The sequence below is a fragment of the Phalacrocorax aristotelis genome, chromosome 16, assembly GCF_949628215.1.
Source record: "Phalacrocorax aristotelis chromosome 16, bGulAri2.1, whole genome shotgun sequence".
In the NCBI taxonomy this organism is placed as follows: domain Eukaryota; kingdom Metazoa; phylum Chordata; class Aves; order Suliformes; family Phalacrocoracidae; genus Phalacrocorax; species Phalacrocorax aristotelis.
The window spans coordinates 2752495-2778239 of record NC_134291.1 but is presented as its reverse complement, the minus strand read 5'-3'; the positions used below and the strand labels follow the sequence as shown (position 1 = coordinate 2778239).

The window sequence follows — 25745 nt, the reverse complement described above, 5'->3', positions numbered from 1 at the left end:
CCGCGTCCAGGCGGGGGGTGAATGTCTCCAGGGAAGGGACCCCACAGCCTCCCTGGGCAGCCTGTGCCCCTGCTCTGGCACCCGCACAGGGAAGGGGTTTCTCCTCATGTGCAGGTGGAACTTCCCGTGTTCCAGCTTGTGCCCGTGGCCCCTTGGCCTGGCGTTGGGCACCGCTGAGAAGTGTTACAATATAAATATAAACCTTTTCCTGAAGAATCTAAACCCAGGTTCTAGTTTATATAACTAAACAAAGGGTACTTGCTCTCCAGAGGAGCACAGCTGCTAAGGTTAGCATAGACGATATCCCCCTGGAAGAAAACCAACCAAACAAAAAACCCCAAGAAACCCACAGAAGATTCACATTCCTGCCCAGGATATTTTGCATTAATGCGGACCATGTCTGACTTCAGTTTTCTCAACCCCATCTGAGCAACATGTCTCAGTATGCTGACCTCAGCCTAATCACCCAGCTGAGATTTCATCCTGTGGTCTCAGCTCAGTTTGGATATCATTCCTGATGGGAGGACATTTGTGCCCTCTGCTGCGAAACAACAATTTGTGCAGGACTCATTTGCCCTCTTCCTGCCCCCTTCCCATGGCGCTGCCCATGAAGCATCTCCTCTTTTCACACCTCCGGATGCTAATAGCTGCTACTCGCGACAGGATATGCCCACGAGTGATGTCGAGCACTGGTTCCGGCAAGTGGTGGCGGCAGTCGAGCGTGCAGGAAACGAGGCGAGCACAGACCGCGGCCAGCACGCAGCGAGGCTGGAGAAGATTTACCATGCCATCCTCAGCTCCTTGCGAGCAGGTGAGCTCCTGCCCAGCCATGCACGGTGGGTTAGGTGAGCTGCGCAAGCTGGCAGGCCCCTGCATCACTGCCATGTCCTCACCATTGCCCTTCTACATCTGTCCGTCCCCACCTCCCGTCTGCCTCCACCTCAGCAGCGCCCATCACCGGGATTGGGTCCTTGCAGCAGCCTGATGTCCAGGATGGCAAACCGCACATGGCAGTGGAAGGTAGATCGTCACCTGAGGAAAGGGACTGTAGCAATCTCTGCTGTAAATTCAGCTGTCCTGAGGCTCAGAGACATGTCTCTGTCGTTTGCAAAGGGTGTCATAGGTGTCAGCTAGGGGAGGTTGGACAGACTCCCCAGTGCTCTGCGGTGTAAGATACATCCTGCCATGGCCTAGGCTCGGGAGACACTGTGCACAACTCCCTGAAACCTCCTTGTGCTGATGTGACAGACAGCGGTACTGCCATCTCCTTCCATCCCTGGCAGTGGTCTCTTCCAGCCTGGTGCCATCAGGGCTACGCGGACTATAAAGAATGTCCCCATCCATCACAGCTCCTCACAGGAATCTGGGATAGACTGGTGGAAGGTCCCTGCATCCCAAGCCCTTCCTCAAAAAGAGCTGGAGGCTGTTGCACTGCAAAATATGGGGAGGAGCAGTCAGTGGTGCAGGGAGAAGAGTGGGACCATCTCCTTTTGGTGGCAGTGAGCTATTGAATTGTCTCACTGATTCTCACAGAGCCCTAATGGGTTAAAAATAGCCAGTGATGGTGGGGCCAGAGACCTCCCTTGCGTTTCAGCTGAGCTTGCCAAGGGAGGTTCTGCCACATACGTTGGAGGCCCAGTGCTCAAAGAATGTTTTATTTATTCTGCAATCTCTCTGCTGTCCGCAGCAAAGCAAGGTCCTACACTTGCCTTTGCTGGTTTCCCCATCTTCTTTTCTCCCTTTCACTGATGGCGTAGGTACCTTCTTATGGCTCAACTGGTGAGAGCAGAGGTCTGTGATTACAGCCTCAGGTTCTGGCCAGAAGGCAGCCAGGGTGGGAGAGCCCCCGGGGTCAGCACAGGCTATCTCAGCCAGTGTCTGAAGCACAGCACCGGTGGGGGTTCATGCACCTGTGCAGGAAAACTGTCTGCTCCTGTGTGTTACAATCATCCTTGTTCCCCCCAGGCGATGCTCCCTTGGGAGGGCTGCAGGGTACACCTCTGCCCAACCCCAACATCAGCTTTCACCTCTGGACAGAAGAGGACCAGCTCTGTGAGTGCCCTGGGGTGGTCTATGGCATTTGGATGGTGCCTGAGGCTGGGAAACCTGAGCAAAATGTGTCATTTTGTCCTGATTCTTGGGCCATGAGTTTCACAACCACTGCCCCAGGGCCAAACTTGTGGAGGCTTGTGCTGACTACACCAGCCTGCCTTCTTGTGGGGTCTCGGGGTCAGATCAGGGGACGGGGGGGAGAGGGGTGAAGGAGGTGAGGGAGGGACCCCTGTGGGACAGACTGCAGCAGGATGGGCCCCAAGTACCTGACATGGCACTTCAGGGCATGGTTTAGGAGACATGGTAGTGTTGGGTTGGACTTGATCCTAGAGGTCTGTTCCAACCTTAATGGTTCTATGATTCTATGATTTGAGTGATACTGAGCTCTCTTCATGGTGCAACGTGAAATGAGACTGAAAGAGTGACTCCTCTAGGACCTGCTGGTGGAGTATTGGCCCTCCGGTTTGCATGGGAAGAGGGGAGATAGGGCAGGACTAGGGCTCAGCCTGGGTTTGGTTGTATTTCCCTCCTCAAGCTCCCTTCTGCCCACAGGGAAGGAATTGGTGCTGTTCATCCGCCCACTGTCACAGAGCTGCGAGCCCGACAGCCTAAGCCAGGACCTGGACAACTTTGAGATCCAGGACATCATTTCAGACTGCGAGTGCTGCGAGCAGACCCGCTTCTCCGTGCTCTCCACTGACAGTGGCATTGAGCGAGATCTACCCGTGGCAGCCGAGGAGCTCTTTACCCCTTGCAGCGCCGAGACGGAGCAATCGCGGCTCCAGAGGAAGGGTGGCATTAAAAAAAAAACATCACCACTGGAGAGCGTGGCCTTCCTGCAGGCTGGCTGCAATGGTCCCGTGGCAAAGTCCCCGGTGAAGCTGCAGAGGAGACCGGGCATCCCTGCGGAGCCCGCGGCCCCGCTCCAGAGGCTGCACACTGCCCGCATCGTGCTGCTGGGGGACGACCGGATCCTGGGGCGCCTGGCCCAAGCCTACCACTCTTTGAGGTAACCGGTGGCTTTGGGGGTCTGGGGAGAGGGAGGACAGAGTGGGGGCTTTGCTCTTCAGCCTGTTGAAGCAGCCAAGATGGCTGGGGATGGGATTGGGCTCCAGCGTTACCTGGGACAGGATGGAACCCAGGTGTTTTGTACCCAAATGCATCTGACTTCACTGGCTGCGTGGCACCATTTGGCTCTGTTGGCCCAAATGGTGTACACAGGGAGTTTTTCCCTTCTGTCCATGGAATGGATTAAATGAAAAATAAATGAGGCAAGACGTTTTCCTACGCAAAAGGGAAAAATCTTAAAGAAAACCTGTTTTCCAACTGGTTCTTCCCAGCAGGTTCACCTGGGGTAGGAGAGCAGTGTGGGGTGGGTCTAGGTCGCAGTGCCAGTGGCAGCCTGGGGAGCAGAGCTGGGAGCAGAGGGGACCACCGGTACCAGCCCAGAGCCTGTCTGTGAGACACCCCTTGTGTCCATCATTTCCCCTTGCTTGGTTTGGGAACCCGAGGGACTTACTGCCATCCTGGGCAAAGGAGGTATGCATGGAGGGCACGTGCTTCTGTCACAGAGCAGCTGCGGTCTCCTGACACCTTCCAGCCTTGGCCAAGGGCCGTTTACCTCCACCTTCTCCTTGTGACATGGCTATTTATTTTTCAATTTCAAGGAAGCGAGAAACACGGCGAGTTTTCCTGACTCCCAGGCTGAACTTGCAGTTCTACTACGTCCCGGTTGTGACGGGGCAGCCAAACACCTTGGCCGTTGCGGTGAGTCTGGGCTCGGCAGCTCTGCGTGCCAGCTGCCAGAGGCTGATGGTGGTGCTGGAGGAAGAGCTGGGGCGGGGGGTTGCAGGAATTCACATCCATTAATGCCTAGTTCCTAGGACAAGGAGGATGGGAGCCAAGAGAGGGATGCTGGGCTCAGCTTGCAGACTGGCTTTAGGAATCCATCAGCTCCAGAGACATTCAGGTTGCTCCAACCACCCCACCGGGTGATAACTCACAGCCTCCAAGTGGTATCCAGTTCTGCTGCCATGCCCCATCTATAGGAGGATCGAGGGAGATTTAGCAAACGACTGATGCTTTTTTCACCTCCCAAACACTTAGAGGAAGCAGTCATCCCTTACTGAGGCTTTGCCTGCTTGGTTGTGACCTCAGTTTTAATTCTGCAAGTCACTACCTTGCAGTTTATCCTGGGCAAATCTCTTCCCCTCTGACAGCCTTGAGACAGCAATAAATAAACAGTTGCAGTTCTCATAATATTTTAAGCTGGCCCAGAGCTGGCTGTGAGTCCTGACAAATGTGCCATTATAAAAATCAGTATTTCTTCTTTTCATTCTTCAATTAATTTTTATTCTTGAGCTCCTGCTAAATGAGTGCTGCAAGAAATGTTTTGCCATCTTCTCTGGACCAGGCAGGGAAGGAGGAGGAATGGGAGAGCTGCTCATGGGGCATTCACACCCCAGCAACCTCTGCCTCATCTATGGCTCCTGTTATTTTGAGCCATGATCGTACTCTGAGCTGTGTGTTTCTCCCCCAGGACCATGCTGCCACCAGCCAAGAGGAGCTCTGCGAGGTGGCCGGGTACCTGAGCAGAGCCGACCCGTGGTACGAGAGCAACATCAACACGCTGTGCCACATGATTCCCAAGCTGGCCACCATGGTACGAAGGGAACCTTCCCACTCCCCCAGCCTGGCCCGTTTCTCAAACACGCACCTGAAGATGAGCTCGTGCCCCGCAGGACTCCTCTGTGACCCAGATAGAGAATTTCTCCCTGCAAACCCCTTCCCTGTCCCACAGCTGGGAAGGTGCATGCGGCTGACACGGCCCCAGCCTACATGACCAATTTGCTGTGATGGGTTTTTTTGGCCAAGGGACAGGAAATGGCAAATATCAAGAAAGAAAATGTAAATGAGGCATTTGCTGAAATACCCCCAGCTCTCATTTCCTGGCAGTTTGAGCCACCATTGATAGCCTCCAAAAAAGGCTGGTAGGTGGGCGCAAGCCTTCGCTTTTCCCATTCACTTTGACTAGTTATGGCAGAGCAGATCAGCGCTGCCCTGGGCAACAGCTCATTGCTTATTACTTATCTAGAAAGGTGTTTGTGGCAGTGTTTTTGAGAAGTGACTGTGGCTGATCCATAATGTGATTTGCCCCCCCAGCCTTCCTCTCCGAGCAAACATCTTGTGACTGATCTGTTCATCACTGATGTGATCGCTTACTATGTCCGCATGGGCATCCAGCCTGTCTGCTTCCCGGTCTACGCTGTGAAGGTGGGTGCCGCATCCTGGTGCCTTCACGTGGCTTGCAGAGCCCCGCTGCTGGCAGAGCTGTGCAAAGTCAGTGGGGTCCGGGGGCTTTGGCAGATCTGAGCCTGGATCTCCGTGCTCCCCAGCCTGCCCCCTCCTTGCCAGGCTCCCAGGTCTAGCAACTCCCTGTAGCACAACGCAGCCAGAGTCAGTGATCCCGGGACGGCTGTTTCAGGATCACACAGGTCAGCAAAGTGAACCCTGGAATTACCCCATAAGGAGACAGATTTCCTGTTCTGCTGGGCTCGGGTTTGCTCAGGAGCTCTGGCTCCTCCTGCTGCTTTAGATGCTGTGAGCAAACAGGAGTTTTCTGAGTGGCTTTGCCAAACCCTCCTGTACCTTGCAGGGGCTTTGCAGGGCTTCCTGAAACACTATTTTATTTATTTCCTGCCATCTTTTCTCTGAAATGATATCAGAGTGAGACCTGGCATTTGATATGAGAGCAAAGAACTACTGTATTCGGTCATGTAACATCAACACACCATCTGCTCCTCTGGCAGTTTTCCCCCTTCAAAGCTTAGGGTGGTATTGATGCACATATCTCCTTTTAATCTACCCATAGCCAATGTGGTAACCTATTTCAGCAAAGGAGCAGCCATTACATGTGCAAATTGGCGTGTGTCTTGCAAAGAGCTGGAAGAGCTTTGGTAATTACTGGTAGAGCGTCACCAGGACTTGCATTAATAATATGTAGCTTGTAAACACTTGGAGCATCTGGTCCTCAGCTTGTGTGGCTGGGGATTTTGGGGGTTTGTTGAATTTTTATTCCACTCATTTCTCCTCCAAGACAAAAATCAAAAGCAAGCGAGAGAGTGAGTGACTCAAGCAGGGGAAGAGGAACTGACTCCAGATGCGGTTTTCAGATAGAGGCACCTAACCTACGCTGTTGTCATACAGGGTGTGATGCTGCTTCATCTGGAAACACTGAGCCTGTTTTGCCTTTTTGGTTAAGACCACTCTGTTCCTCTTTGGCTGCAGAGAGTGTTCCTGTAAGTGCGAGTCAGCTCCCACAGGAGTTGGACGTAGGGCTGGGAGTGGCTAGGAGAGGTTCTCAGGACCTTATCTTCACATTCACATTGGGGTTGGACTAGATGACCTTTAAAGGTCCCTTCCAACCCAAACCACTCTGTGATTCTGTGTGATTTTGCTCAGAACAAGCCCATGGAAATAAAATATTTAATACGTCTGAAGTGACCAGGTGATTTAGGTGTGTCAGATGGAAATTACGTGCCTTGGCGCTATGCCAGCATCCGCAGTCAGGCCTGGGAAGCTGCTCCCCTTGACCTGGGTTGCCTCTGGGTGGCCGGGATGGCCGGAACGGATTCATCTGTGAGTGTGCAGTGACACCCAGTGGCAGGGGACACTGCCTGCGGCTCTGCTGGCCGGCAAGGCCGGGGGGCTTCTGGCCTTCACAAAGCAGAGCAAAAGGAGTCCTCTCCATCCCCACAGGTGCCCTGGCTGCCACGAGGAAGCCATGGCTTCCCTTTGAGGATGTCCCACCTGGGTGCTCTGGAGAACCTCCTGAAGTCACAAGCCAAGCGTGACATCACAGGGCGGCTGAGGAGGAGCTGTCTTTAGAGATTTTCCTCTCTTTCAGATTTTCTTCAGTGACCCAGCACAGGAGCCAGCTGAGGACGTGTTCCTCACGGAGCTGCACAGCCAGGTGCCTGAGACCCTCTCCCACAGAGGTGCGTGCGTCCCCCGGGCTGAGCCCTGCAGCAGGCGCTGCCGTCCCGCGCGGGGGGTCTGCCCGCTCCAAGTCCCACTCCCCCTGCAGCCGTCACGGCCATGCTGTGGGCTGATATCCCTTGTTCCCTGATGAGCCGGAGGCCTCCCTAAACATCTCCATCTCCCTCTCGGGCGCATGACAGCGGGCTAGATGAGAGAACCTGTGGTCACTGGCTCCTGGTCTCAACCAGGTTTTGTAGACTGTAGCTTTGGTTGGCTCCATGACCCTCTGAAGTTGGACCAGCACTGTATTTTTGTTGAGGAAACAAGCTGGGCTTTACAGCCATCCCTTTCGTCAGGTATTTTCCTTGTTAGAAATTCTGCTTCCTCAAGATGCCAGCAATAGGACAAGGGTGCTTGAAGGCTGGACCATTACAGAGGTCACATCCAGCCCTTCCATCGGTGTACCCCAGTGTCCAATGCAATGGTTGCTTGCCATTGCTGTTGGGCACAGACCCTCAAGTGAGTCCATCCCACTGGACCCATTAAGCTCACAGAGCCTCAGCTCCCACAGGCAAGGAGAGAGGGGCCGGGTGTGCCAGCTCGCGACTGTTGTGCGATGGAGGGGGTGGCTCATCCCATGGGAAGACCCTTCTCTGCTGACCACAGACAGGTGGGATGAGTGGAACCTCAATCCTACCTCATTCCCTCCTTGCAGAGTTAACCATGACCAGGAAGAAAACGACTCTGGATGGCCCTGGCATAGATCTCACAGTAACATACAGAAAGGTAAGCAGGGTTCTGGGCAGTCCAAAATGTCTCTGTCCACAGGGACCCCCAGCATAGCACAGATCTCCCCAAAAGAGTGTTCAGGCTCTCCTTCTTTCTTCTGGAATTACACTCCAGGAGAGGCCAGAGTGGCCGTGGTGAATTTTTAAAGCCTGTTAGCTAACCCTGCATTTGTGGAAAAAATGCCCCCAAACCTCTCCACGTCTAACCTCTCTGCCCAGGGTGAATTAACAGCGCCTTTCCTGCAGGTTGTGGTGAGCGACCGGGCGAAGGAGCTGTCAATGTCCCTGCGCTCCACAGGTCTGGTGATGAAAGCCATACCAGCCGACGAGGCTGAAGGTGGGTTCCTCCTGCTTGAGGCCTTGCAAAGAGGGTTTGCTGAGTTTTCTGGTGCTCAGTAGAGTAAATCCGACTGTAGTACTTAGTGGTATGTGCCTGCGCCGTGGGGGTTGGATCAGTGACGTGCATATATTGGCGTCACCACAGTTTGTGGCTGTGCATTTTCTCATGAATGACGTGCCTGGAGTTCCCTGTAATGTGGGGTTCAGCAGAACCATAATCTAGGCTTAGAAACACCTTCCTCTTGCTGCAGCCTTCCTCTTTCACCTTGCCCTTAGCATAGCCTCTGAGGTTTCCACCCTGAGCATGATCCCACGCGAGCCCTTAGCTCATGGAGCTTGCTAGAGTCCTCCTTTTCTGCTGTCCTACGTATCCCAGGGATCCCTGGCTGTGCACCCGAGTGTGGGATCTGGCACCAGCCCCACTGAAAGCTGAGCTGAGGTTGTACCATAGTCTGAGACTAACATGCTGCTTCTGTCGCAGATCTGGTGTGTCTGAATGTGACCCTCACCGAAATTGTTAGGATCAACCACTTGTCGGGACGATCGTTCTCAGTGAGTAGATGTGGATGCTCACAGCCCTGGAGAGGTTGGCCAATGTGTGGAAATCCCTTATGACAGTGATGAAAGGGAAAATGCTCTGAGGGGGCAGAGAAGGCTTTGAGACCACCCTGCTCAGAGAGTGATTTGCCATTATTTTCCATGTAAAAGTCTAGATTTTTGAGCCAAAGCCCCAAAAGCCATCCCTGCTGCTCAGTGCTGCGCTGAATCCTGTCTCAGGAAACCCTGAAGGGCTGAGCTGCTGCTGGGGTGATTCTGGGACCCCTGGGATGAAGTGAAGAAATCAGGCTTAGCCCTAGTCATGGTGGCTCCACTTGGGTACAGGAGAGGGTCTGTAGTTTTGCGATCAACTCCATTAGCTCCGCACCTCCAGCTGCAGTGCCCTCCCAGACCCCATGCGATAATCCCCACGGAGCTCTCAATAGAGGCCATTGGAGAAATATTTTAACAAAGCGTAAACAAGAAGCAGGAACTTCAGTGAATCTAATTACCAACTCGGATATGCAAGAGACGAGACTGAAAACTTGGGCTCCTGTCCTTTCTGTTTTACATGAGAGTTCAAGTAGACCCCAGAGGACACGCTGTCCCATGCGAATGTCTCACTGCAGGTTGGGGGGAATTAAGTATTATTGTGCCTCGGTCATCTGGGGTTGTCCTGAAGCCTCCCATTTCTTGGCTGGTATTTTTAGCTTGCCAGCACACTTTTGCTTATTTTGGAAACACCAGGGCACTGCAGCCCGCGCTGGCCAGCAAGAGACATGACGGCCCTGGAGAACAGGCCATGCCCCACATCAGACACCCCAGACCTTGCCACCTGTGCAAGCACCACCAGTTTAGAAAGTCTGCCCTTGCAAAATTTGACCAGGTTGTGATTACAGAGAAAAGACAAGAGAGACACTTCCCTCCTTCAAGAATTAACCTTGTGTCACATCTGAGGTTGAAAAAAAAAGAGGAATGTCTCATCATTTGTCCCTTTTGTACCCAGTATGCACACACCACCCATCACCTCGCAACCCCGGGAAGGGAAGTGACACTCACTGGGCTCTTCCTCCTCTCTCAACCCAGGCTGTGGCAAACAGGTTGAAAACACGCAATATCAAAATCAGGAGCACAGAGCAGAGGCCCTTCATGGTGTGTCTGGACAAGGACAGCAGAAGAACCTACAGAAATGTGATCAGGTGAGAATGCCCCACATGCCAGGCTCTGAGCACCTCCAATCCCTTGGGAAGGGCTCCCAAGGTGTCAGAGCTGCTTCCCAGGGAGTCCTAGTCCTGATCCTCATACGTGACAAAAGACCCATGGGCAAATACAGTGCTTCTCCAGGAAGAGCCGGGCAGAGTGGTGCTCTCCTACCTTTGTGTTTTTGGGTGAGACTGTGAAAAACAAAACGGCTTTTCCATATTAAGTAAGGTGGTGTCATTAAGACATTACAGGGACAGGTACCTCCAGGGACAAACGGAGATCTTAGATGCTGAGATCGATGATACTAAACTAGGAGGAGCTGCGGACTCCCTTGAGGGTAGAGAGACCTTTCAGAGAGACCTCGATAGACTAGAGAGCTGGGCAATCACCAGCCATATGAAATTAAAGAAGAGCAAGTGCCAGATTCTCCACCTGGGACAGGGCAATCCTGGTTATAGGTACAAACTGGGGGATGAGAGGCTGGAGAGCAGCTCCACGGAAAGAGATCTGGGGGTTTGGGTTGATGGTAAGTTGAATACAAGTCAACAGTGTGCCCAGGCAGCCCCAAAGGCCAACTGTGTCCTGGGGTACCTCAAACACAGCACAGCTAGGCAGTTGAGGGAGGTGACGGTCCCACTCCACGCTCCATCGGTGCAGCCCTACCTCAAGCACCGTGTGCAGTTTTGGGCGCCTCAGTATAAGAAGGACATCAAACTATGAGTGTGTGTCCAGAGGAGGGTGACCAAGATGGTGAAAGGTCTCAAGGACAAGAGTTATGAGGAGTGGCTGAGGTCACTTGGTTTGTTCAGCTTGGAGAAGAGAAGGCTGAGGGGTGACCTCATTGCTGATGGGTGACCTCATCACAGTCTACAGCTTCCTCATGGGGGACAGTGGAGGGAGAGGTGCTGATCTCCCCTCTCTGGTGACCAGCAGCAGGAGACAAGGAAATGGAATGAAGCTTCGTCGGGAGAAGTTCAGATTGGACATTAGGAAAAGATTCTTCACTAAGGGGGTGGTTGGTCACTGGAACAGGCTCCCCAGGGAAGTGGTCATGGCACCAAGCCTGTCAGATCAAGGAGCATCTGGATGACGGTCTTAGTCATATGGTTTAGTTTTAGGTAGTTCTGCAAGGACCAGGGAGTTGGACTTGATGATCCTTACGGGTCCCTTCCAACTTGAGATATTCTATGATGCTATGATCTTAATTATATCATGGAGCTGATGCTCTCTGCACTGACTGCATTCCTCACCAGGGTATCTCAAACATATGATGGTGCGGGGGAGAGAATTTAGTCTGTGAAAACAGCAGGAATCCGTGTGTCTGTAGTAGCTGTAGTGACATATGATGCGCTGGAAGTGAACAGACAGGGTCTGTGGTTCACGGTCCACGAGCCATGTAGAACATGGCTCACGTAAAATGTATATGTGTAAAATGTGACTTTCTGAGAATCTAACCGAGCCAGGCTAAGGACACTGGTTTTGTGGTCAAACAATAATACACATCAGCTGAAATAGCGTAAAAGCAGCTGCACATCTCAGTACGACAGCCCTCCCTCAGCAGCCAGTGGAGAGACCTGATGTTCAGTCTGAGATCAGACTCCAGCCCTCAAGGGCAGGTTTGCACATGTAGTAAATATGTTCTTGTGCTCTTGCAGCGTGGAAGTGTCTCCTTGCCTAGAGCCCAGCTACTGCTTGCAAAAGTCAAGGACAATGAAATTCAGCCTGCACGACACAGAAGATGTGGGGCTTGTGAAATACATGGCCAAGTCTCTGCTGTTGCCTATCAACACATTTGCAGGCACCATCCAATGAAGAAAACAAGAAAAAGCTGGTGTGAGAGATGTGACATCATGTCATCACAGAGGAAATGGGAAAACACACTAAAAGCCACCAACAGTGATTTTACAATGGTAATGGTGTAAAAAGCTGCAACACAGAGGTGGATAAGGCTCGGGGAGGACAGCCATGCCCTGCTGAATGACGGTGACGACCACAAGTTAACCCCCCGCCAAGGGGCGGAGCGTTGCTAAAGGACTGAGTTTTAACCTTTTGCACAAGTCAGGGAAAACCTTTGAGCTTCTTCATTTCAGGAAGATTGGGGAAAATACAACTGAGGTGATGGTGCTTGCTGCCCTTGTGGATCACAGAGCAGTTGCTATCAGTAATATTTATTCTGGTGGGCATCAGCGAAACGGGGCATCAGGGCCTGTTGCGCTGGGTTATGCCCAGCAAACTCTTCATTCTGGCACAGGGTGACGTATTTGTGTGAACCAGCAATTATTCCCCTGAGCGATTTAGGAAACCTCATTGTCAGCCTGACCACGACTGGGAGAGGATGTGTGTTTAATGCAGCTTCTGTGGAAGTCGGTGGGAAACCTGCTGTTGTTTCAAAGGGACCACACAAAGCAACGATGCATCGTGTGCAACAGGGACATGGGAAATCCAGTGCAATATTTGGCAGTGACGAACAGGGCAAGAACAGCTCAGGCTGCATAGGCAGTGCTGCAGGATATGCTGGGCTGTGAGTGGTACAGATCTTCTTGAAGAAGAGACCTTCTTTGAGCAGACAACCGAGTCTGGACAACAGCTTTTTGACATCTGATCTGTACCTTTGAGTCTACCTGGGATTTCTCTGTGGCTTCGACCTCTCCGCATCTGGTCTGGAGCCTCATGAGCACCGGTTGCACTGGTTCCTCCAGTTGTACATCCTGGGAACAGCCACCTACAACCCCAGCAGCAGCAGACCTCCTCCCTGAGGTCAGCCAGCAATACAACTGCATCCCAGTCTGCCTTGCCGTCCTGGTTTGGTCTGTGTCTGCTGTGTGGGTAAGAGATGTAGAAGAGTGGAGTAGTGCTCCTGGGAATGATGGATGGACAGGATGCCTGCAAGACTTCTCCATTCCTTTCCTCTGCTGCTACCACGGTGTAGAAACCCTCCTCTGGTTTGCAGGTGGGCCAGCCTGAGCAGTGACAGCACAGCTCCTGCTTCCACCCAGGCTCAGACTAACCTGGTGTTATGATCATGTAGGAGGACCCTGTCTTCGTTCCAGTTTGTGTCTGACTGAAATAATGGAAGAAACATGCTGTGTATTTATTGACTTTCTGAATGTGATCTGTGGTTTCTGGGGCGTCCGCAGGGGGTCTTCCCTAAATTCAGGTTGGAGGGGATTTGGGGGCATTCCTTCTATGACACTATCATTTTTTTATTCTCTCGGCTCCCAGATTACTTGTTACCTGGGTTGCCTTCACTCAGGGGTGCTCGCTTGGATTAGCAGCCCAAAGAAAGTGTCCTTTAGCTTTGCATATGTGCATAGCAGCTATTCCCAGTCATCTCTGGCTGACATCAATGGGGAGACCCCAGAGCCAGCTCTGTGCTACAGGGTGATGCTGACCCAGCTGCAGTGGCATTGGCAAACCCCTATGTCAGCGCCGATGGCTGGGGACAAATCCACCTCTCTGCCCTGCCTGTGCCAGGTCTGCCTGGCCCTGGGGAGCTGCACCTCTGGAAAAGCACTTCTGTTTAACCACCCACACCTGGAACAAGGACCCCACCTCTGGGTATCCCAGTCTGGGGTACTGGAGAGGATTTTCCCTTCTGCAGAACTGCTCTGAGCTTGTGGGTTGTCTTGGCTGGTCAGACCCCATAGAAATCTGCCTTGCATTTCTTGCCACGAGCACAGGGCTTTAGGGGTTCAACCCTCAGACTTCCCTGCTCCCTCTCTTTGCCAACAAGCCCAGGGCTGCCATATTTCTGTTCCTGTCCTGCACTGTCACCTGGTACGGCAGGCATTTTTGCTTCCTGTTCCCAGGCTAAAGGTTTATTCACTCTCACTTTGAATGTACCATGCAGTCCGAACCAACTGCTGAAATACACTACTGGGGGCACCACAGCTCTCGAGCCGTCAGCAGGCGATGGATTATTTAGCAGTGTAAAAAGCCTCCAGGTCCCGAGAAATATTTAATCCCAAACCACCAACAACAGTTGAAAGATCATGTTGGGCAACAGCAACATGACCATCTCCTAAGGAAGCGACGTTGAAATGCTGGCAGATGTAGCGCCTCGCTCCCGGCTGAGCCAGGCACAGTCCCCGAGCCTTAATGTCCCTCAGAGGAGTCACAAAGCTGCAGGATCTCAGCAACAGTATTCGGTTCTTCAGTACCATTTTTCACCTCTATTTGCTCACAAATAAAAAAATTGCTGATGCCCACCAATGCCAGACTTAGGCAGCAAGCATTTTGGCCCTGAAGGAAGCTGAAGTTAGACAGGGGGCTCAGAAACAAGTCAGGAAACGCCTGCGTGTACCAGCTGTTTTCCTCTGTGAGCTGCTGCATCAGGTAACAGGGGGTTCAAGGAGTGACCCGCAGCTCTTCACATCCCTGGGGCTTCACTGGGGGGGTCGTGTCCCCTGGCACACAAGCCAGGTGCTTACAAAGCCAAGAGACCGTGCGCTGGGTTGGAGCGTGGTCTGCGGCCGCCAGAGTTTACTCCGTACAGTTGTAAATGTTGTAGATGGATTATAAGTTATTTGTATAGGTGTGAGAGATGATCTGTATCAGAGGGTGCAATCCTTTTAACTCTGATTTAAAAAAAAGTAGAAAAAAACCAGCAGAAACTGTCAGTTTGGTTGTTTTTTTTTATGTTCACATGTGGCTGAGGTGGGTGGGGAATATGCTGGTAGGAAAAGAAAGCCATCAGTGTTGGCTGGCCCTCTGTGGCTGATGTCTTCCCCCCCCCCCCCCCCCCCCCCATCCTGGGGCTATATGCTGTGTTACACAGAGAGAGACTTCATGGCCAAAGAGCTCTTTTGTGGAGGGGTGGCAGAAATGGCTGAATTGCAGAAATTTGGAAGCAGGACTCTATAACCCCCATGCCTGCTGCCTCTCGATTTCCCTCTGTCCCCACAGCCTGTTCTCCCCAAAGTCTGTCACTTCAAAGCACCCCATTCCCTTAGCGGGGCAAGCGCTTGGCCCAGCACACGTAGGCTTGGGCTGGGAGAGGGGTGAAATGCTGGCTTCCTCCAAGCAGTCTCTAAAGCCCACTGATGCTACTGACCACAGGAGCTGCTCACTGATGGAGCAGAAACAGTTAATGAGCTCGTGTCAATGAATTAGCACAGCTGTGAGAAAGAGAATTTCACAGGTCCTTTTATCCACCCCTTGAAGCCACAGGCAGCTAATGCAGATCACAGAGCATCCGTAGTGCAGGGACAGTGTTCAGGTACCCAGGAATTGTTGCCTTCAGAGCACCTCCGTCTTCTGCGTGGGGTCTGGGTGAAACACCTGGAGGAACGTGGTGGGTAGATCTCAAGGGGATAAAGGTGGATGCGACTGCCTGGAGACTGGGAGAGCGCAGGAAACCCGAGTGCAGGGTGCATTCACAAATAACGGTAGGGCTGCAGGCACAAACCCTCCTGGCACAGCTCTGTTAGGGGCTTTACCTGGCAGGATTCTCCAGCTCTTTGGAGAGACACCCAGCCTTTCAAAGTTCCTCTGGATTACATTTATTTAAGCCATGATATCATGCTTGTCTTTATTACATCAAAGTGCCCCCAGCTCTCTCTGCGTGCCCAGCTCGACGCTGAGCAGGGACACAAACAGCCTTGCAGCGGACGGAGGCCGACACTGAGCTGGCTTGGCCAGAGCCCGCGCACGTCCCTGCGTGGTGGCTCACTGTGTCACCCCTCGGTCCCGGCTGCGTGGTGCCAGGTCTGGCTCCAGGTATGAGTCACTGCCGCCTCCTCCTCCTGCACAAACCCGGACCAGCCTGGGTGGCAAGCAGCGCTTTGGCACTTGCGGGTAGTTAAGGTGATCCCAGCCAGCTGCCTGTGAGCTCTGCATTCTGAACAACCTCCTCCTTCCATCACCACTCCTGAAATACCACCTAGGACAGCCTGAAAACGCCCACTGGCTGTACATTATTAAATTCTTTGTGAAAAAAAGAATAAAAATCACCTCTTTTCCGAGGAGCATTCTGCACCAGAATGAAAACCTTCAGAGGCAGAACAAACCCAGCAATAAGAAATCCTGGTATCGAGTAAAAGATCACTTTCACCTATGGAAAGACAACTCATTTTTTGCCAGCTCTGTGTGAAAATCCACGGACCGATCGAGGGGGAGGCCAACACTGCGCGGCCACCATTAACAAGGGGATCAACACGTCTTCATTGCATGACCTCCCCAGCAGCACGGCTGCAAGGTGCTGGGGATAAACCAGCAGCGTTCAGAGCCCCATCCATATTTCATATCCCACCAGGGTGATTCCAGCCTCTTTTCCTGGCTGAATGCGCTGAGCCCTCCACGGGCACCCAGCGTCCAGGCGGTTCTGCCTGCCTTTGCCCTGCGGCACTGAGGACAGACCATAAAGCCAGACGAGAGCAGCATTCAAACACTGCCGGGGTAAATGCAGAACAGGGGAAAAGCCCCTTTTAAAAGTGTTTCAAAGCAAGGAGAACGTGATCTCCCCATGTCTTGCTTTGGGTTCATTAAAACCGAGGCTCTGCAGGTTTCTGTGCTGCGCTTTGCTGCTGGTGTGTGTTTTCTGGGTGACCCCAGGGCTGGAAACAACTCCATGGGATGTCAGTGTCATGACGGCTCCTGTGGACACCGTTTGCACGAACACGCGGCACGGCACGCAGAACAGCCAGCTACGAAGCTCCGTAGTAAGGCAGGACTACGAACACATCACTCAACACATGGGAACAAAAACAAGGAGTCCATGCCAAAAGAAGTTTATTCCCCACCTCGAATGATGATTTAGGAGATCCGACTGAGCTTCTGAATTCAGTGATTCATAAGCCTCCTAATTTTATGTGTTTCCTCACATCTTGCCCACTCTGCCACGGCAGAGGTGTTGCCACGTCTGCGGGGACTGCCGGAGCCCACCAGCACCTGAGTACCTGTTCCCGTACGGAGGCGCACGGTGTAAGTGCTCGGCAGCCAGCCCTCCCCGAGCTCCGCAGGGCTTGAGAGGAGCAGAGTGAAGGCGTCAGCACTGAGAGGAGCTGTGAGCGGAGAGCTGTGGGGGCCAGGGGATGGAGCTGCAACCCTGGGCGGCTGCCCTAAAGAGGCTTAAATTGTCAGGGAGTGAAATTCACTTGGGAACGCTCCAGATCAGCTGAAAGCCAGGGGTAATGCAAAAAGGGATCGGTGCTTGCTGTGGGATTAGGAAGTAAATTTGTTTTGTAACTGTGATGTGTCCTCTTTGCTACTAAAGACAATTATCGCCAGTCTTTACCAAGGTGGGCGGGGCACCTACACTTAACCTAGAAAAGGGACATGTGTAAATTTATATATGTTTGATAAATAACCTTCATAGAAATAAGCCCTAACAGCCCCGGGAGCCAGACCGGCTCACTTCGACAGGGAGTTACAGGGTTGGATTGCAGTTGCCTGTGGTGAGAGGGGAGCAGATACAGCCGCCCAGGAGATCGGCTGGTTACCGGTGAGCGGGCAGCGGGTCCAGGCCAGCCCTGATGGCGATGGGGAGGGATGGAGGGAGCCCGATGCCTGAGCAAAGTAGTGTCTCTAACAAAACCCAGCACGGGATCGATGCCTTATTCCACTGCAGCGACACGCTCCGTGGCCCAGGCCGGGTCAGCGTGCCCCGGTGGCGTGGGGCTGAGAGCAGGAGGGTTATTTTGCAGGGGGAGTGGGCTGGGGGGTACCCAATGCCAGGGAGCTGTCTTGTTTGGAAACACGCTGTGTGGAGCTGAAGAGGTCTTACACAAAAAAGGGAAAGCGCTTCCCCTCTGCTTTGTGACCAGCATGGAAGGTTTTGGTTCTCAAACTCCTGACTCTGGAGAGTTTAGCTTTTATCTTTCCACATATGAGGAAACACTGCAGCAAACAACGTCTCCTTTTGGGGCATTTGAACCAAAAATGGAACATTCCTGCCACCACTCCAGAGACAAAAATCCCCCATGTCCCTTATTTTGTGTGTGAGAGGCAGCAGAGCCGCTCTGCTCCTCGCCCTGCTCCGGCATGAACCGGAGGGGGAAGGCATGAGTGGAAAGACCTTGGAGCAGGCGACCACAGACATATCCCACGGGCATCCGTGTCCCATCCCACAGCAGCTTGGGCCTCGATCTTACGCACAGCCTGCAAATCTTGCTCCCTCCAGGATGAGGATAAAAATAAATAACAGTAGGGATCGCAACCAAATGTTGATCTGGACAGAAAGCATTAGATCTGAGCTCAGTACTCGGGCTGGGGCTCGCACTCGGGTCTCACAGGCTGCTGGCCACGTAGCAAAGCCTGGCTCCCCGCCTGACGCCCCCCCACCGACACCCTCGCGGCGTCCCGCAGCAGGTGGGGCCCCTCGGCCCCGCAGGACACGCTTCTCCCCGCGGGGGGCCGGGACCGAGGCGGCCCTGCCCGTCCCTCCCTGCCCCCCCCACCGTCTCCCGGCAACGTGTCGGCCCCGGGGCGCGGCCCGCGGGCGGCGGCAGGTGCGGGGCGGTGCGGGCCGGCCCGGGGCGGAGCCCCGCGCCCTGCAGCTCCGCTCCCCGCGGCCCGGGGGCGGAGGGGTGCCGGCGGCCCCGCGGGAGGAGCATGCGGCGCCGCCATGAGCGAGCAGTGGGACGTCGGCCGGGCCCTGGCCCTGTCGGGCCTCTTCCGCCTCCTGCAGGGCGCGGGCAGGGCCTGCGCCGCCCCGTTCCTCACGCTCTACCTGCGGCACCTGGGGCTGCCGGCCTCGCTGGTGGGCGCCGCGGCCGGGGCCGGGCGGCTGGCGGCGGCTCTCTGCGCTCCCCTGGGCGCCCGCTGCCCCAGCGGCCGCAGGAACCGGCGCCTTCTGGTGGCCGGCTCCTTGCTGGGCTCGGCGGGGGCCAGCCTGCTGCTCACCCTCATCCCTCCGGCCCACCGCGACGCGGGGCACCGCTACTGTAACGGCAGCCAGCAGCCGGGGCACCGGGGGGCCGCCGCCACCGTGCCCGCTCCGGAGACGAGCAGCTACGGCGTTCTGAGCGTGAGTGCTCTGGTGGCCGCAGAAGCTGCGTCGAAAGACACGGTGACGGCAACTGCCGGGCTTGTGGTAGCGAGCAGAAAGCCAGCGCGGCCCAGTGCGGCCTCGCAGGGGTTATTTGGCCCGACAGATGCGCTTGAGAGGAAAGGCAGAGGGGTTGGGGAAGGTGATGCACAGGCAAACAGCCACTCGGATGGTCCCTCTGGCTGGAGAGCTCCTGTGAAAGCAGTTAACGGGGAGACACGAGAACCAGGAATGCTGGCTTCCTACAGACCTCCCGTACGTGGGCTTGAGAAGGAAACGAGCAGTCTGGGTCCCGCTGCAGTAGGTCCTGCTGCTGGTACTGAAGGGAGCCTTTATGCTACTGAAAGTAACGAGCTCTCTTTGTTTAAAACAACTCTTCCTGCTGCTGGAGACGCTTACGCGGCTGGAAACCTTTCAGACCACCGGAAGGGTGCTCGAGATGCGAGCTTCGAGGCAGCGCGAAACATCTTTCAGGACAGAGAGCATCAGATTTTTCTTATGGCATTGGGTGCTGTTGTGCTTTGGGAGCTGTTGGCTACTTCTCTGGAACGGACAGTGGATGAGAGCCTCTATGAATATCTCGACTTTGTTGACGCGACTGACAGGTATGGCAAGCTGTGGATTTGGAGTTACCTGGGTGCATCTGTAGGCGCCTGCAGCATTGCTGTCTTCGTGGATCAGCTGAACTGCTTCCTCAGCAGTGCAATCACCCACCTCGCGGTCCATTTCTATGGATATGCTCTCCTGATAACGCTCGCGTTGCTTGTCAGTGTCTTTTTTCCCATCCACATTCCCAAGAAAACCAACCGTGTTAACAAAACCACCAAAGCCCTGGCCCTGCTGTGGAGCGATGGCCGAGCGATCCTGTACGCCATCACCGTCTTCCTCACTGGCGCGGCTGAGTCTGCGGTGCACAACTTTCTCTTCTGGCAGATGCAGGACCGAGGCAGCAGTGAGCTGTACATGGGGCTCTCCGTGGCCGTTGCGCTACTTGCTGAAATTGTGCTTTATTTCTTCAAAGGGAAGTTGCTGAGGACTTTCTCGAGCAGCAAAATTGTTGCGGTCAGTCTGGGCCTCCTGGCAGTACAGCTTCTGTGCTACTCCTTCTTGTGGACTGTGTGGTCAGTTCTCCTTATCCAAATTTTATCCGCCTTCAGTAGCGGTGCTTTGTGGTGGGTGGTTAACATGATGGTGGATGACATAGCCACTCCAGGCATGGAGAGACCCCTGCGCGCTGTTCTCCAGGGCCTCTGCCACGGCGGAGGAACAAGCTTGGGCAGTTTTGGAGGAGGATTTGTCATGGAGCACTTCGGCCTGGCGGTTCTCTACCGGGCGTGCTGTATGTGCCTCGTGCTGTGGCTCTTCTCATTCTTAATTGTCCAATCTAAATTGCCACGGCAGAAAAAAATTAATTATTCTCGTCTCTTGGCTGCAGATTCCAGTGATATGAGTGACTCTGATGAGGAGAACGAGAGGGACTGGCTGGTAAAAGCTATGAAGGATGAAAGCTTTAATAGGAATTGGTCACAACAGCATGGGATCAACTAACCTGTACTTGAATGTAGGGGGTGGAGTGGTAACGTGGTATGATGGTGATGCCCAGAAATGACCATTAATTCTAAACTGCTAAATATATATACTATATATATGACAGGACAGATTTTTATTTTTAAAAAATTTATAAATCTTTTCAATTTCTTAATTTTTAGCGTTCTTGTAGTAATTTTTCCTTTTTAACTTAATGATTTTCCTTCCAGAATCATAACAAGGTACTTCAGGTATAGATCTGCTGAAATGAATGTAGCGAAGTTTTTAGTCAAAAAGCAAACTTGAATTCTTGCTCCCTAGAGCAGATGCTGTGGAAACCGTGAGCGAAAGCTGTGACCTGTACTTCGACACAATTGAATGAAAACTACTGTAATGCTAACAGCAGACTAAACTTTTTCAAGGTGCTGTCTGTGATCTTTTGCTGAATAAGGGACACGAATAAAAAAAGGTTCATTTGCCCTGCTTTGATTTGTGAAATGAGGTTTTGCTACAGACTGTCTGTCTTCCCATGTTTTGGGATTTAAGTATGCTTCTGCATTGGTGTCTCTTGGAAAAAACCTGCCAGGGTTGCTCGCAGTCAGTGCCTGCAGGCTGTCCAAAGTCAGCGGAGCAGCCTGTGGACTTCCTGGTGGTTGTTTACCGAAGGTAGCACCCAGCATTCAGGGCGACCAGGAAGCAGTCTGCCCTCCTCATCCGAGTAACTGCTGTGGGCTGGGAGTTAGCGTAGAGCAGTAGTTGTTCAGACGAATGAATATTCATTCAGACGACCAAGCTGGCACTGGCTGAGTTGGTCTGGTTGAGGCTGGTGATCCTCCCTGGGCCTGAGGGCCGCCCTCTTCTCATGTTCCTTATTCAGAACTAGATCTGTGTCCTGGACGGGGCCTGCTAAGGCCAGAAGGGTCCTCAAGCTGCCTTTTTCTGCCTTGCCTTAACCTCAAAAGCACACAGATTTCAACACCTCTTCAATAGGTATGATTTGCTTACAAGTGAGAAATTGGTGGTCTGATCTCATTAAAAGATCTGTGTCAGACCTTAAACAGGGCTGGTGGAGACAAGCGGAGCCTTACAGCTACCATCAAAAACTCTGTCAGTTTATTAGGTACTTCCTTGGTCAAGGGGCTACATCATTCCTTTGCAGAGGGACAGATTTTAATAACACCTTCCTAACGTTTTACAAGCCACGAGACAGCTGCAAAAAGCAGAACATTTATTTAAATGCGTATTTAATACGTGGTATGTATGTGGTGTTGCAATCTGCCACCCTGCGGCGTTCTGGACTCAGTAGAAAGTGGTTGGAGACAAGGAAAAGCAATGCTGCTGAAGATAATCTCTTTCTCCGTATGTATTGATTCCAGATTATCTGTACATCAAACGCTTTCAGGGCAATTAGCTCCCTGTTTTCCTGGCACAAATCACTACACCACACAGAATATTCTACTCGAATGACTCTATAGATAGAATTGTCCTCGTGCCAAGAATAGCTAGGACTTTTTTATTAAGATGTTACCTTCTCCCAGGAATTCAAAATCAAGCTGAGAACCATTTTAGTGTAAAGAATTTATCCCAGCCTTATTATCATATAATACCTCAGGAATTCTAATTACTCATTAATAGAGTATCTGACTGCAGTCTTGAGTAACATAACTGCAAGCGGCACATCAGAGAGCCGAGTGTGCTTTTGTGAGACAAACGATGCAGAAATAGCTGGAATGGTTTAAAATGCGGTTGCTTCTTTAGCTGGAAGCTGCCCTCGTTTGCAGCCAGTTAAATGGGTTATTGTGCTCTTTTTACCTGCTTCAGCACAGTATCAGCTGCTGTAATTCCCATTTGGTGAAGAGAAACCTTGAAATGAAAAGTATTTTTTTTAAAAAAGTGCTTAATCCAATAAATACATTTGGTGCTGATTCAGGGCAGAATCATATTTATAGAGTTTGAAATATGTTCTGAGCTACAAACCACTGTGGAAGTGGATGTGGCAGAGGGCTCGTTCACGGAGGAAATTGTACCAATTCGGTTAAATCGTCTTCCGCTGGGGTTTGCACATTGCTGCGCGTGAGCTCTGCGACGTTGCTGACCCAGTTTCTTCTCCTCCGATGGTCACAGACCCTGCAAGCCAAAAAGGTGAGGAAGGAGGTGGACTTAGATTGTCCTGTGTGAGACTAATTTGCTCTGAGCATGGCTTTATTGTTCTTGCAGAAGTAAGAGCATGCTAAGGCATTTAATGCCGCTGGGAAGGAGGTGTAACTGAGAAGAACAAAACTGCCTTTGGGGAAAACAGATTCTCGTGATTTATTTCCAGCCACATCAGCCGTTACTTTTGCATTACTTTGCGACTCTTTGCCAAAAAATTGCTGTCGAGACTTCCGCTTCTTTTTTATTCTTAAACAGCAATTGTAAGGTTAAAAGCGATTATAAAATCATGTAAGATTTTACTGTTTGCCTACTTCACAGTGAACTTTAAGCAAATTTCAGAGGCTTATATGTAGAAATACCTTTTTTTTTTGTGCCCCTTGGGGTCAGTCCAGGGTCTAAGTTGAGCTGTGTCCTTCTCTGAATCCGATTAGATTTAATTGAGCTCAGGAGGCAAACCACAGTGCTGAAGAACAAGTTCTGCGCAATGACGGTCTTTGTAGCTCTTAGACTTTAAATTTCACGTTAGCTCAATGTACGTGCAGTTTGCGAGAGGTTTCAAAGGCTCTATGTACATCAGTTTTATTAGATGAGACACCATTTGCCAAAGAATGACAAAGGCCTCTCTGCTTATCGCGAAACAACTTCCAGGCCCCGCAGGTAGTTTCGGTATGCCGCTGATGCAGCTGAACTGGCATCTCAGCAACACATCAGACACCCTATCTTGCCTTTTAAGAACTTGTTCCCAAGTGAAAGGGAACTAAAATTACAGATTCTGTCTTCCTGGCAGTTATTTTATGATGGGATATTGCAAATGATTCCTTCAGCTCCTCTCTGTGCGCACCTCACATCTGTGATTGACTTAAATAGCGTGGTGCTCTCAGACTATGGGGTTAGGTGAAACTCAGTGGGCACTGATCTCTAAATGTTCATTTTTCTTGTGGATCTGATCAGCATAGTAAGATCCTTTCCAGCATTCTCCAGAGATTTCTGTAATTCAGCAGACAATCACAGCATGTTTCTTTGTGGACTGTAGTGAAATCTGCCCAGATGAATTCACAGAGAGGTTTTTGTATCTTTGTAATGCGTTGTTTCCCAAAATCGTAGATATGGCCCAGTTAAGGTATGTCCATTTCACTGTAGTTTCACGAGAAGGGGGAGTGATGTTTCTGAGAGCTGTGGAGTTATTCTGCATGGTCTGAATCTTAAGAGCTCTTGAATTGTCTTTTCTTCTGTGACGGGGTGCAGTGCCTCTAAGGCACGACCCGTGCTGTCTTCGGTGCTGCTAGTGTTTCTTGTTTAGTTTCTCTTTAAAGTACAGACGAGGCGTTCCCACTCTGATTTCAGCCCTTAGGTGAGTTATGGTTACAGCATGACACCGAAACTCTGTGCCTTTATAATATGGGTTCCATATAGACCTCTTCGGAGCATTAGGCAGCTCCTGGCCATTACTGGCCTGAGCACCAAGTAGTACTAATGCGGGGCGGGGGGGAAGAATCTGTCTTGAAATATCTTGACACCCTCAGCTTGGCATCCGAATTGCTGTATTTATGAAGAGGGATCCAATGTAAAGGTATCTCTGCTTATTTAGACTGTACTTCTCTCAGGGAACTGATAATTTTTTCTGCATGGTTTCTCCCTGGGGCCTGGTTTTGCCATAATATAAATGACTTTTCTGGCCAAGGGCAATTTTTTACTTTAAATTGGGTATGTTGAGACCATAAAACTGTGAACCCAAATGTAGAGGTGAGTATGAGGCAACTTTAAAATTAACCTTTGCCTCGCTTTTAATGATTAGAAATCTTGCCTGGAGAAATCAATGAAGAGAAAACATAGTTATCTTATCACGACCTCACCAGTACGGCAGACGGGGAAGTTGTTGGTAACATGGCTTCATTTTTGAAGCTTTGAGAACATTTCTACCTCTAATCAGGGTGAAAGGTCGGAACTATGGAGGCAGTTATAGCACCAAAAATAGTAGGCTTGTGTTAACACAGGTTTTTATTGTTAGGGAAAGGAATATTGAGCCAGGAAACACAATCACATGCTGAAATAACTTTAATATTCAAAGCATGAATTGAGAAACATGAATCTTATTATTTTGACAAATCCTAAGGAAAATAAGCTTATTTAATAACTCCAAACCTGTTATTCTGACACGTACATCCCTCCACAGGAATAGGCATTCAGGGCCTGGGGGCCACAGTCTTTTCTCAACAAGCGCCAGATTAAAACGCTCAGCTTCCTTCTGCCGTCGGGACGTGCCTGGCTGAGCTGGCAGCACAGGGGCCCGTCAGCATCGCCTTGGGAGCGTTTCTGAAGCCTCGGGGTTTGCTGGATGTGCCTCAGCGGTATCTGTTGCTGGCTGTTTCCCACTTAGACTGTTTCTTTAAAGAGCTTCAAATGACTGTGCCCATCCTGACGTCCTCCAAGCTGCATTTTAATCCTGTTGGTATTTGTCAGCACCTTTCAAGTGCCTGGGAGGTTGTATTGCTGTTGCTTGGTACTGGATGATGCTCTGTTCATAAGCTTGTACTGTGCATGCACTATCTATCGTGTACGTGCTTGATTTCTGCAGAAGCGACTCTGTACAGGGAAGTATTAGTGCTTTTAAGAAATATTCTGCTAGTGCTCTGAAAGTGTTGCTGCCAGTGACTCGACTCTCCTGTAGACCAATGTGAAAGTCACCTCAAGACCCATTAAAACCTCTCAGCGGAGGATGCGAGGATGTGGAACGCACCTGGGTGAAGGAAGAACGGCAGGGTTCGCCTCTCAGGCAGTTTGCAGGGGGCACGCCGACTGTTTCTGTACCCTGTGGTGCGCTGGATTTGCATTTACCTCTGCAAAATGGATTTGTGCTTAATGATTACATGGAATACAGCAGACCAAGTAGCGTGCGCTATTTGGATCGTAACTCCGTGTATGGCTCTGGACTGTTTGATTTAATCCCGTGCCTTTATTAAGAGTGAGCATACAGAACGCGTTGAATTCAAGTTGCAGCTCACAGCAGATCTGGCTACTCCCGGCGAAAGTAATCCTGTGGAGTATTTGACTGAAGAACTGATTAAAATATTTACACGTTCGTTTTCTCAGCCTTGTGGAGCAATCAAAACAAGGTGAGTCACTTCAGACCTGAGTTCATAATTATAGCGGTGGCGGATGCTCGTCATTTAATGAGCTGA

At 51.6% G+C, this 25745-nt stretch overlaps 2 protein-coding genes across 2 annotated transcripts in view; both read left to right on the top strand.

Annotated features, from left to right (window-relative positions):
• PIK3R6 (phosphoinositide-3-kinase regulatory subunit 6) overlaps nt 1-12998 on the top strand; it is a 37047-nt gene extending 24049 nt beyond the window's left edge. Inside the window, exons 9-20 of the mRNA XM_075111036.1 lie at nt 664-811; nt 1966-2052; nt 2605-3061; nt 3720-3819; nt 4592-4714; nt 5215-5325; nt 6959-7049; nt 7748-7818; nt 8067-8157; nt 8641-8711; nt 9783-9895; nt 11555-12998. Of these exons, the coding sequence (XP_074967137.1) occupies nt 664-811; nt 1966-2052; nt 2605-3061; nt 3720-3819; nt 4592-4714; nt 5215-5325; nt 6959-7049; nt 7748-7818; nt 8067-8157; nt 8641-8711; nt 9783-9895; nt 11555-11711 (1620 nt within the window). The 3' untranslated portion in view covers nt 11712-12998. The remainder of the gene's footprint in view (nt 1-663; nt 812-1965; nt 2053-2604; nt 3062-3719; nt 3820-4591; nt 4715-5214; nt 5326-6958; nt 7050-7747; nt 7819-8066; nt 8158-8640; nt 8712-9782; nt 9896-11554) is intronic.
• Nucleotides 12999-18298: 5300 nt separating this feature from the next.
• MFSD6L (major facilitator superfamily domain containing 6 like) lies at nt 18299-20896 on the top strand. The gene has a single exon (XM_075111035.1). The coding sequence runs from the start codon at nt 18463-18465 to the stop codon at nt 20431-20433; it is 1971 nt and encodes a 656-aa protein (XP_074967136.1). The 5' UTR covers nt 18299-18462; the 3' UTR covers nt 20434-20896.
• The last annotated feature ends 4849 nt before the right edge of the window (nt 20897-25745 follow it).

What these genes read in the sequence shown, in the direction of transcription:
- MFSD6L (XM_075111035.1), top strand. Translation starts at nt 18,463, where the DNA reads ATGAGCGAGCAGTGGGACGTCGGCCGGGCCCTGGCCCTGTCGGGCCTC.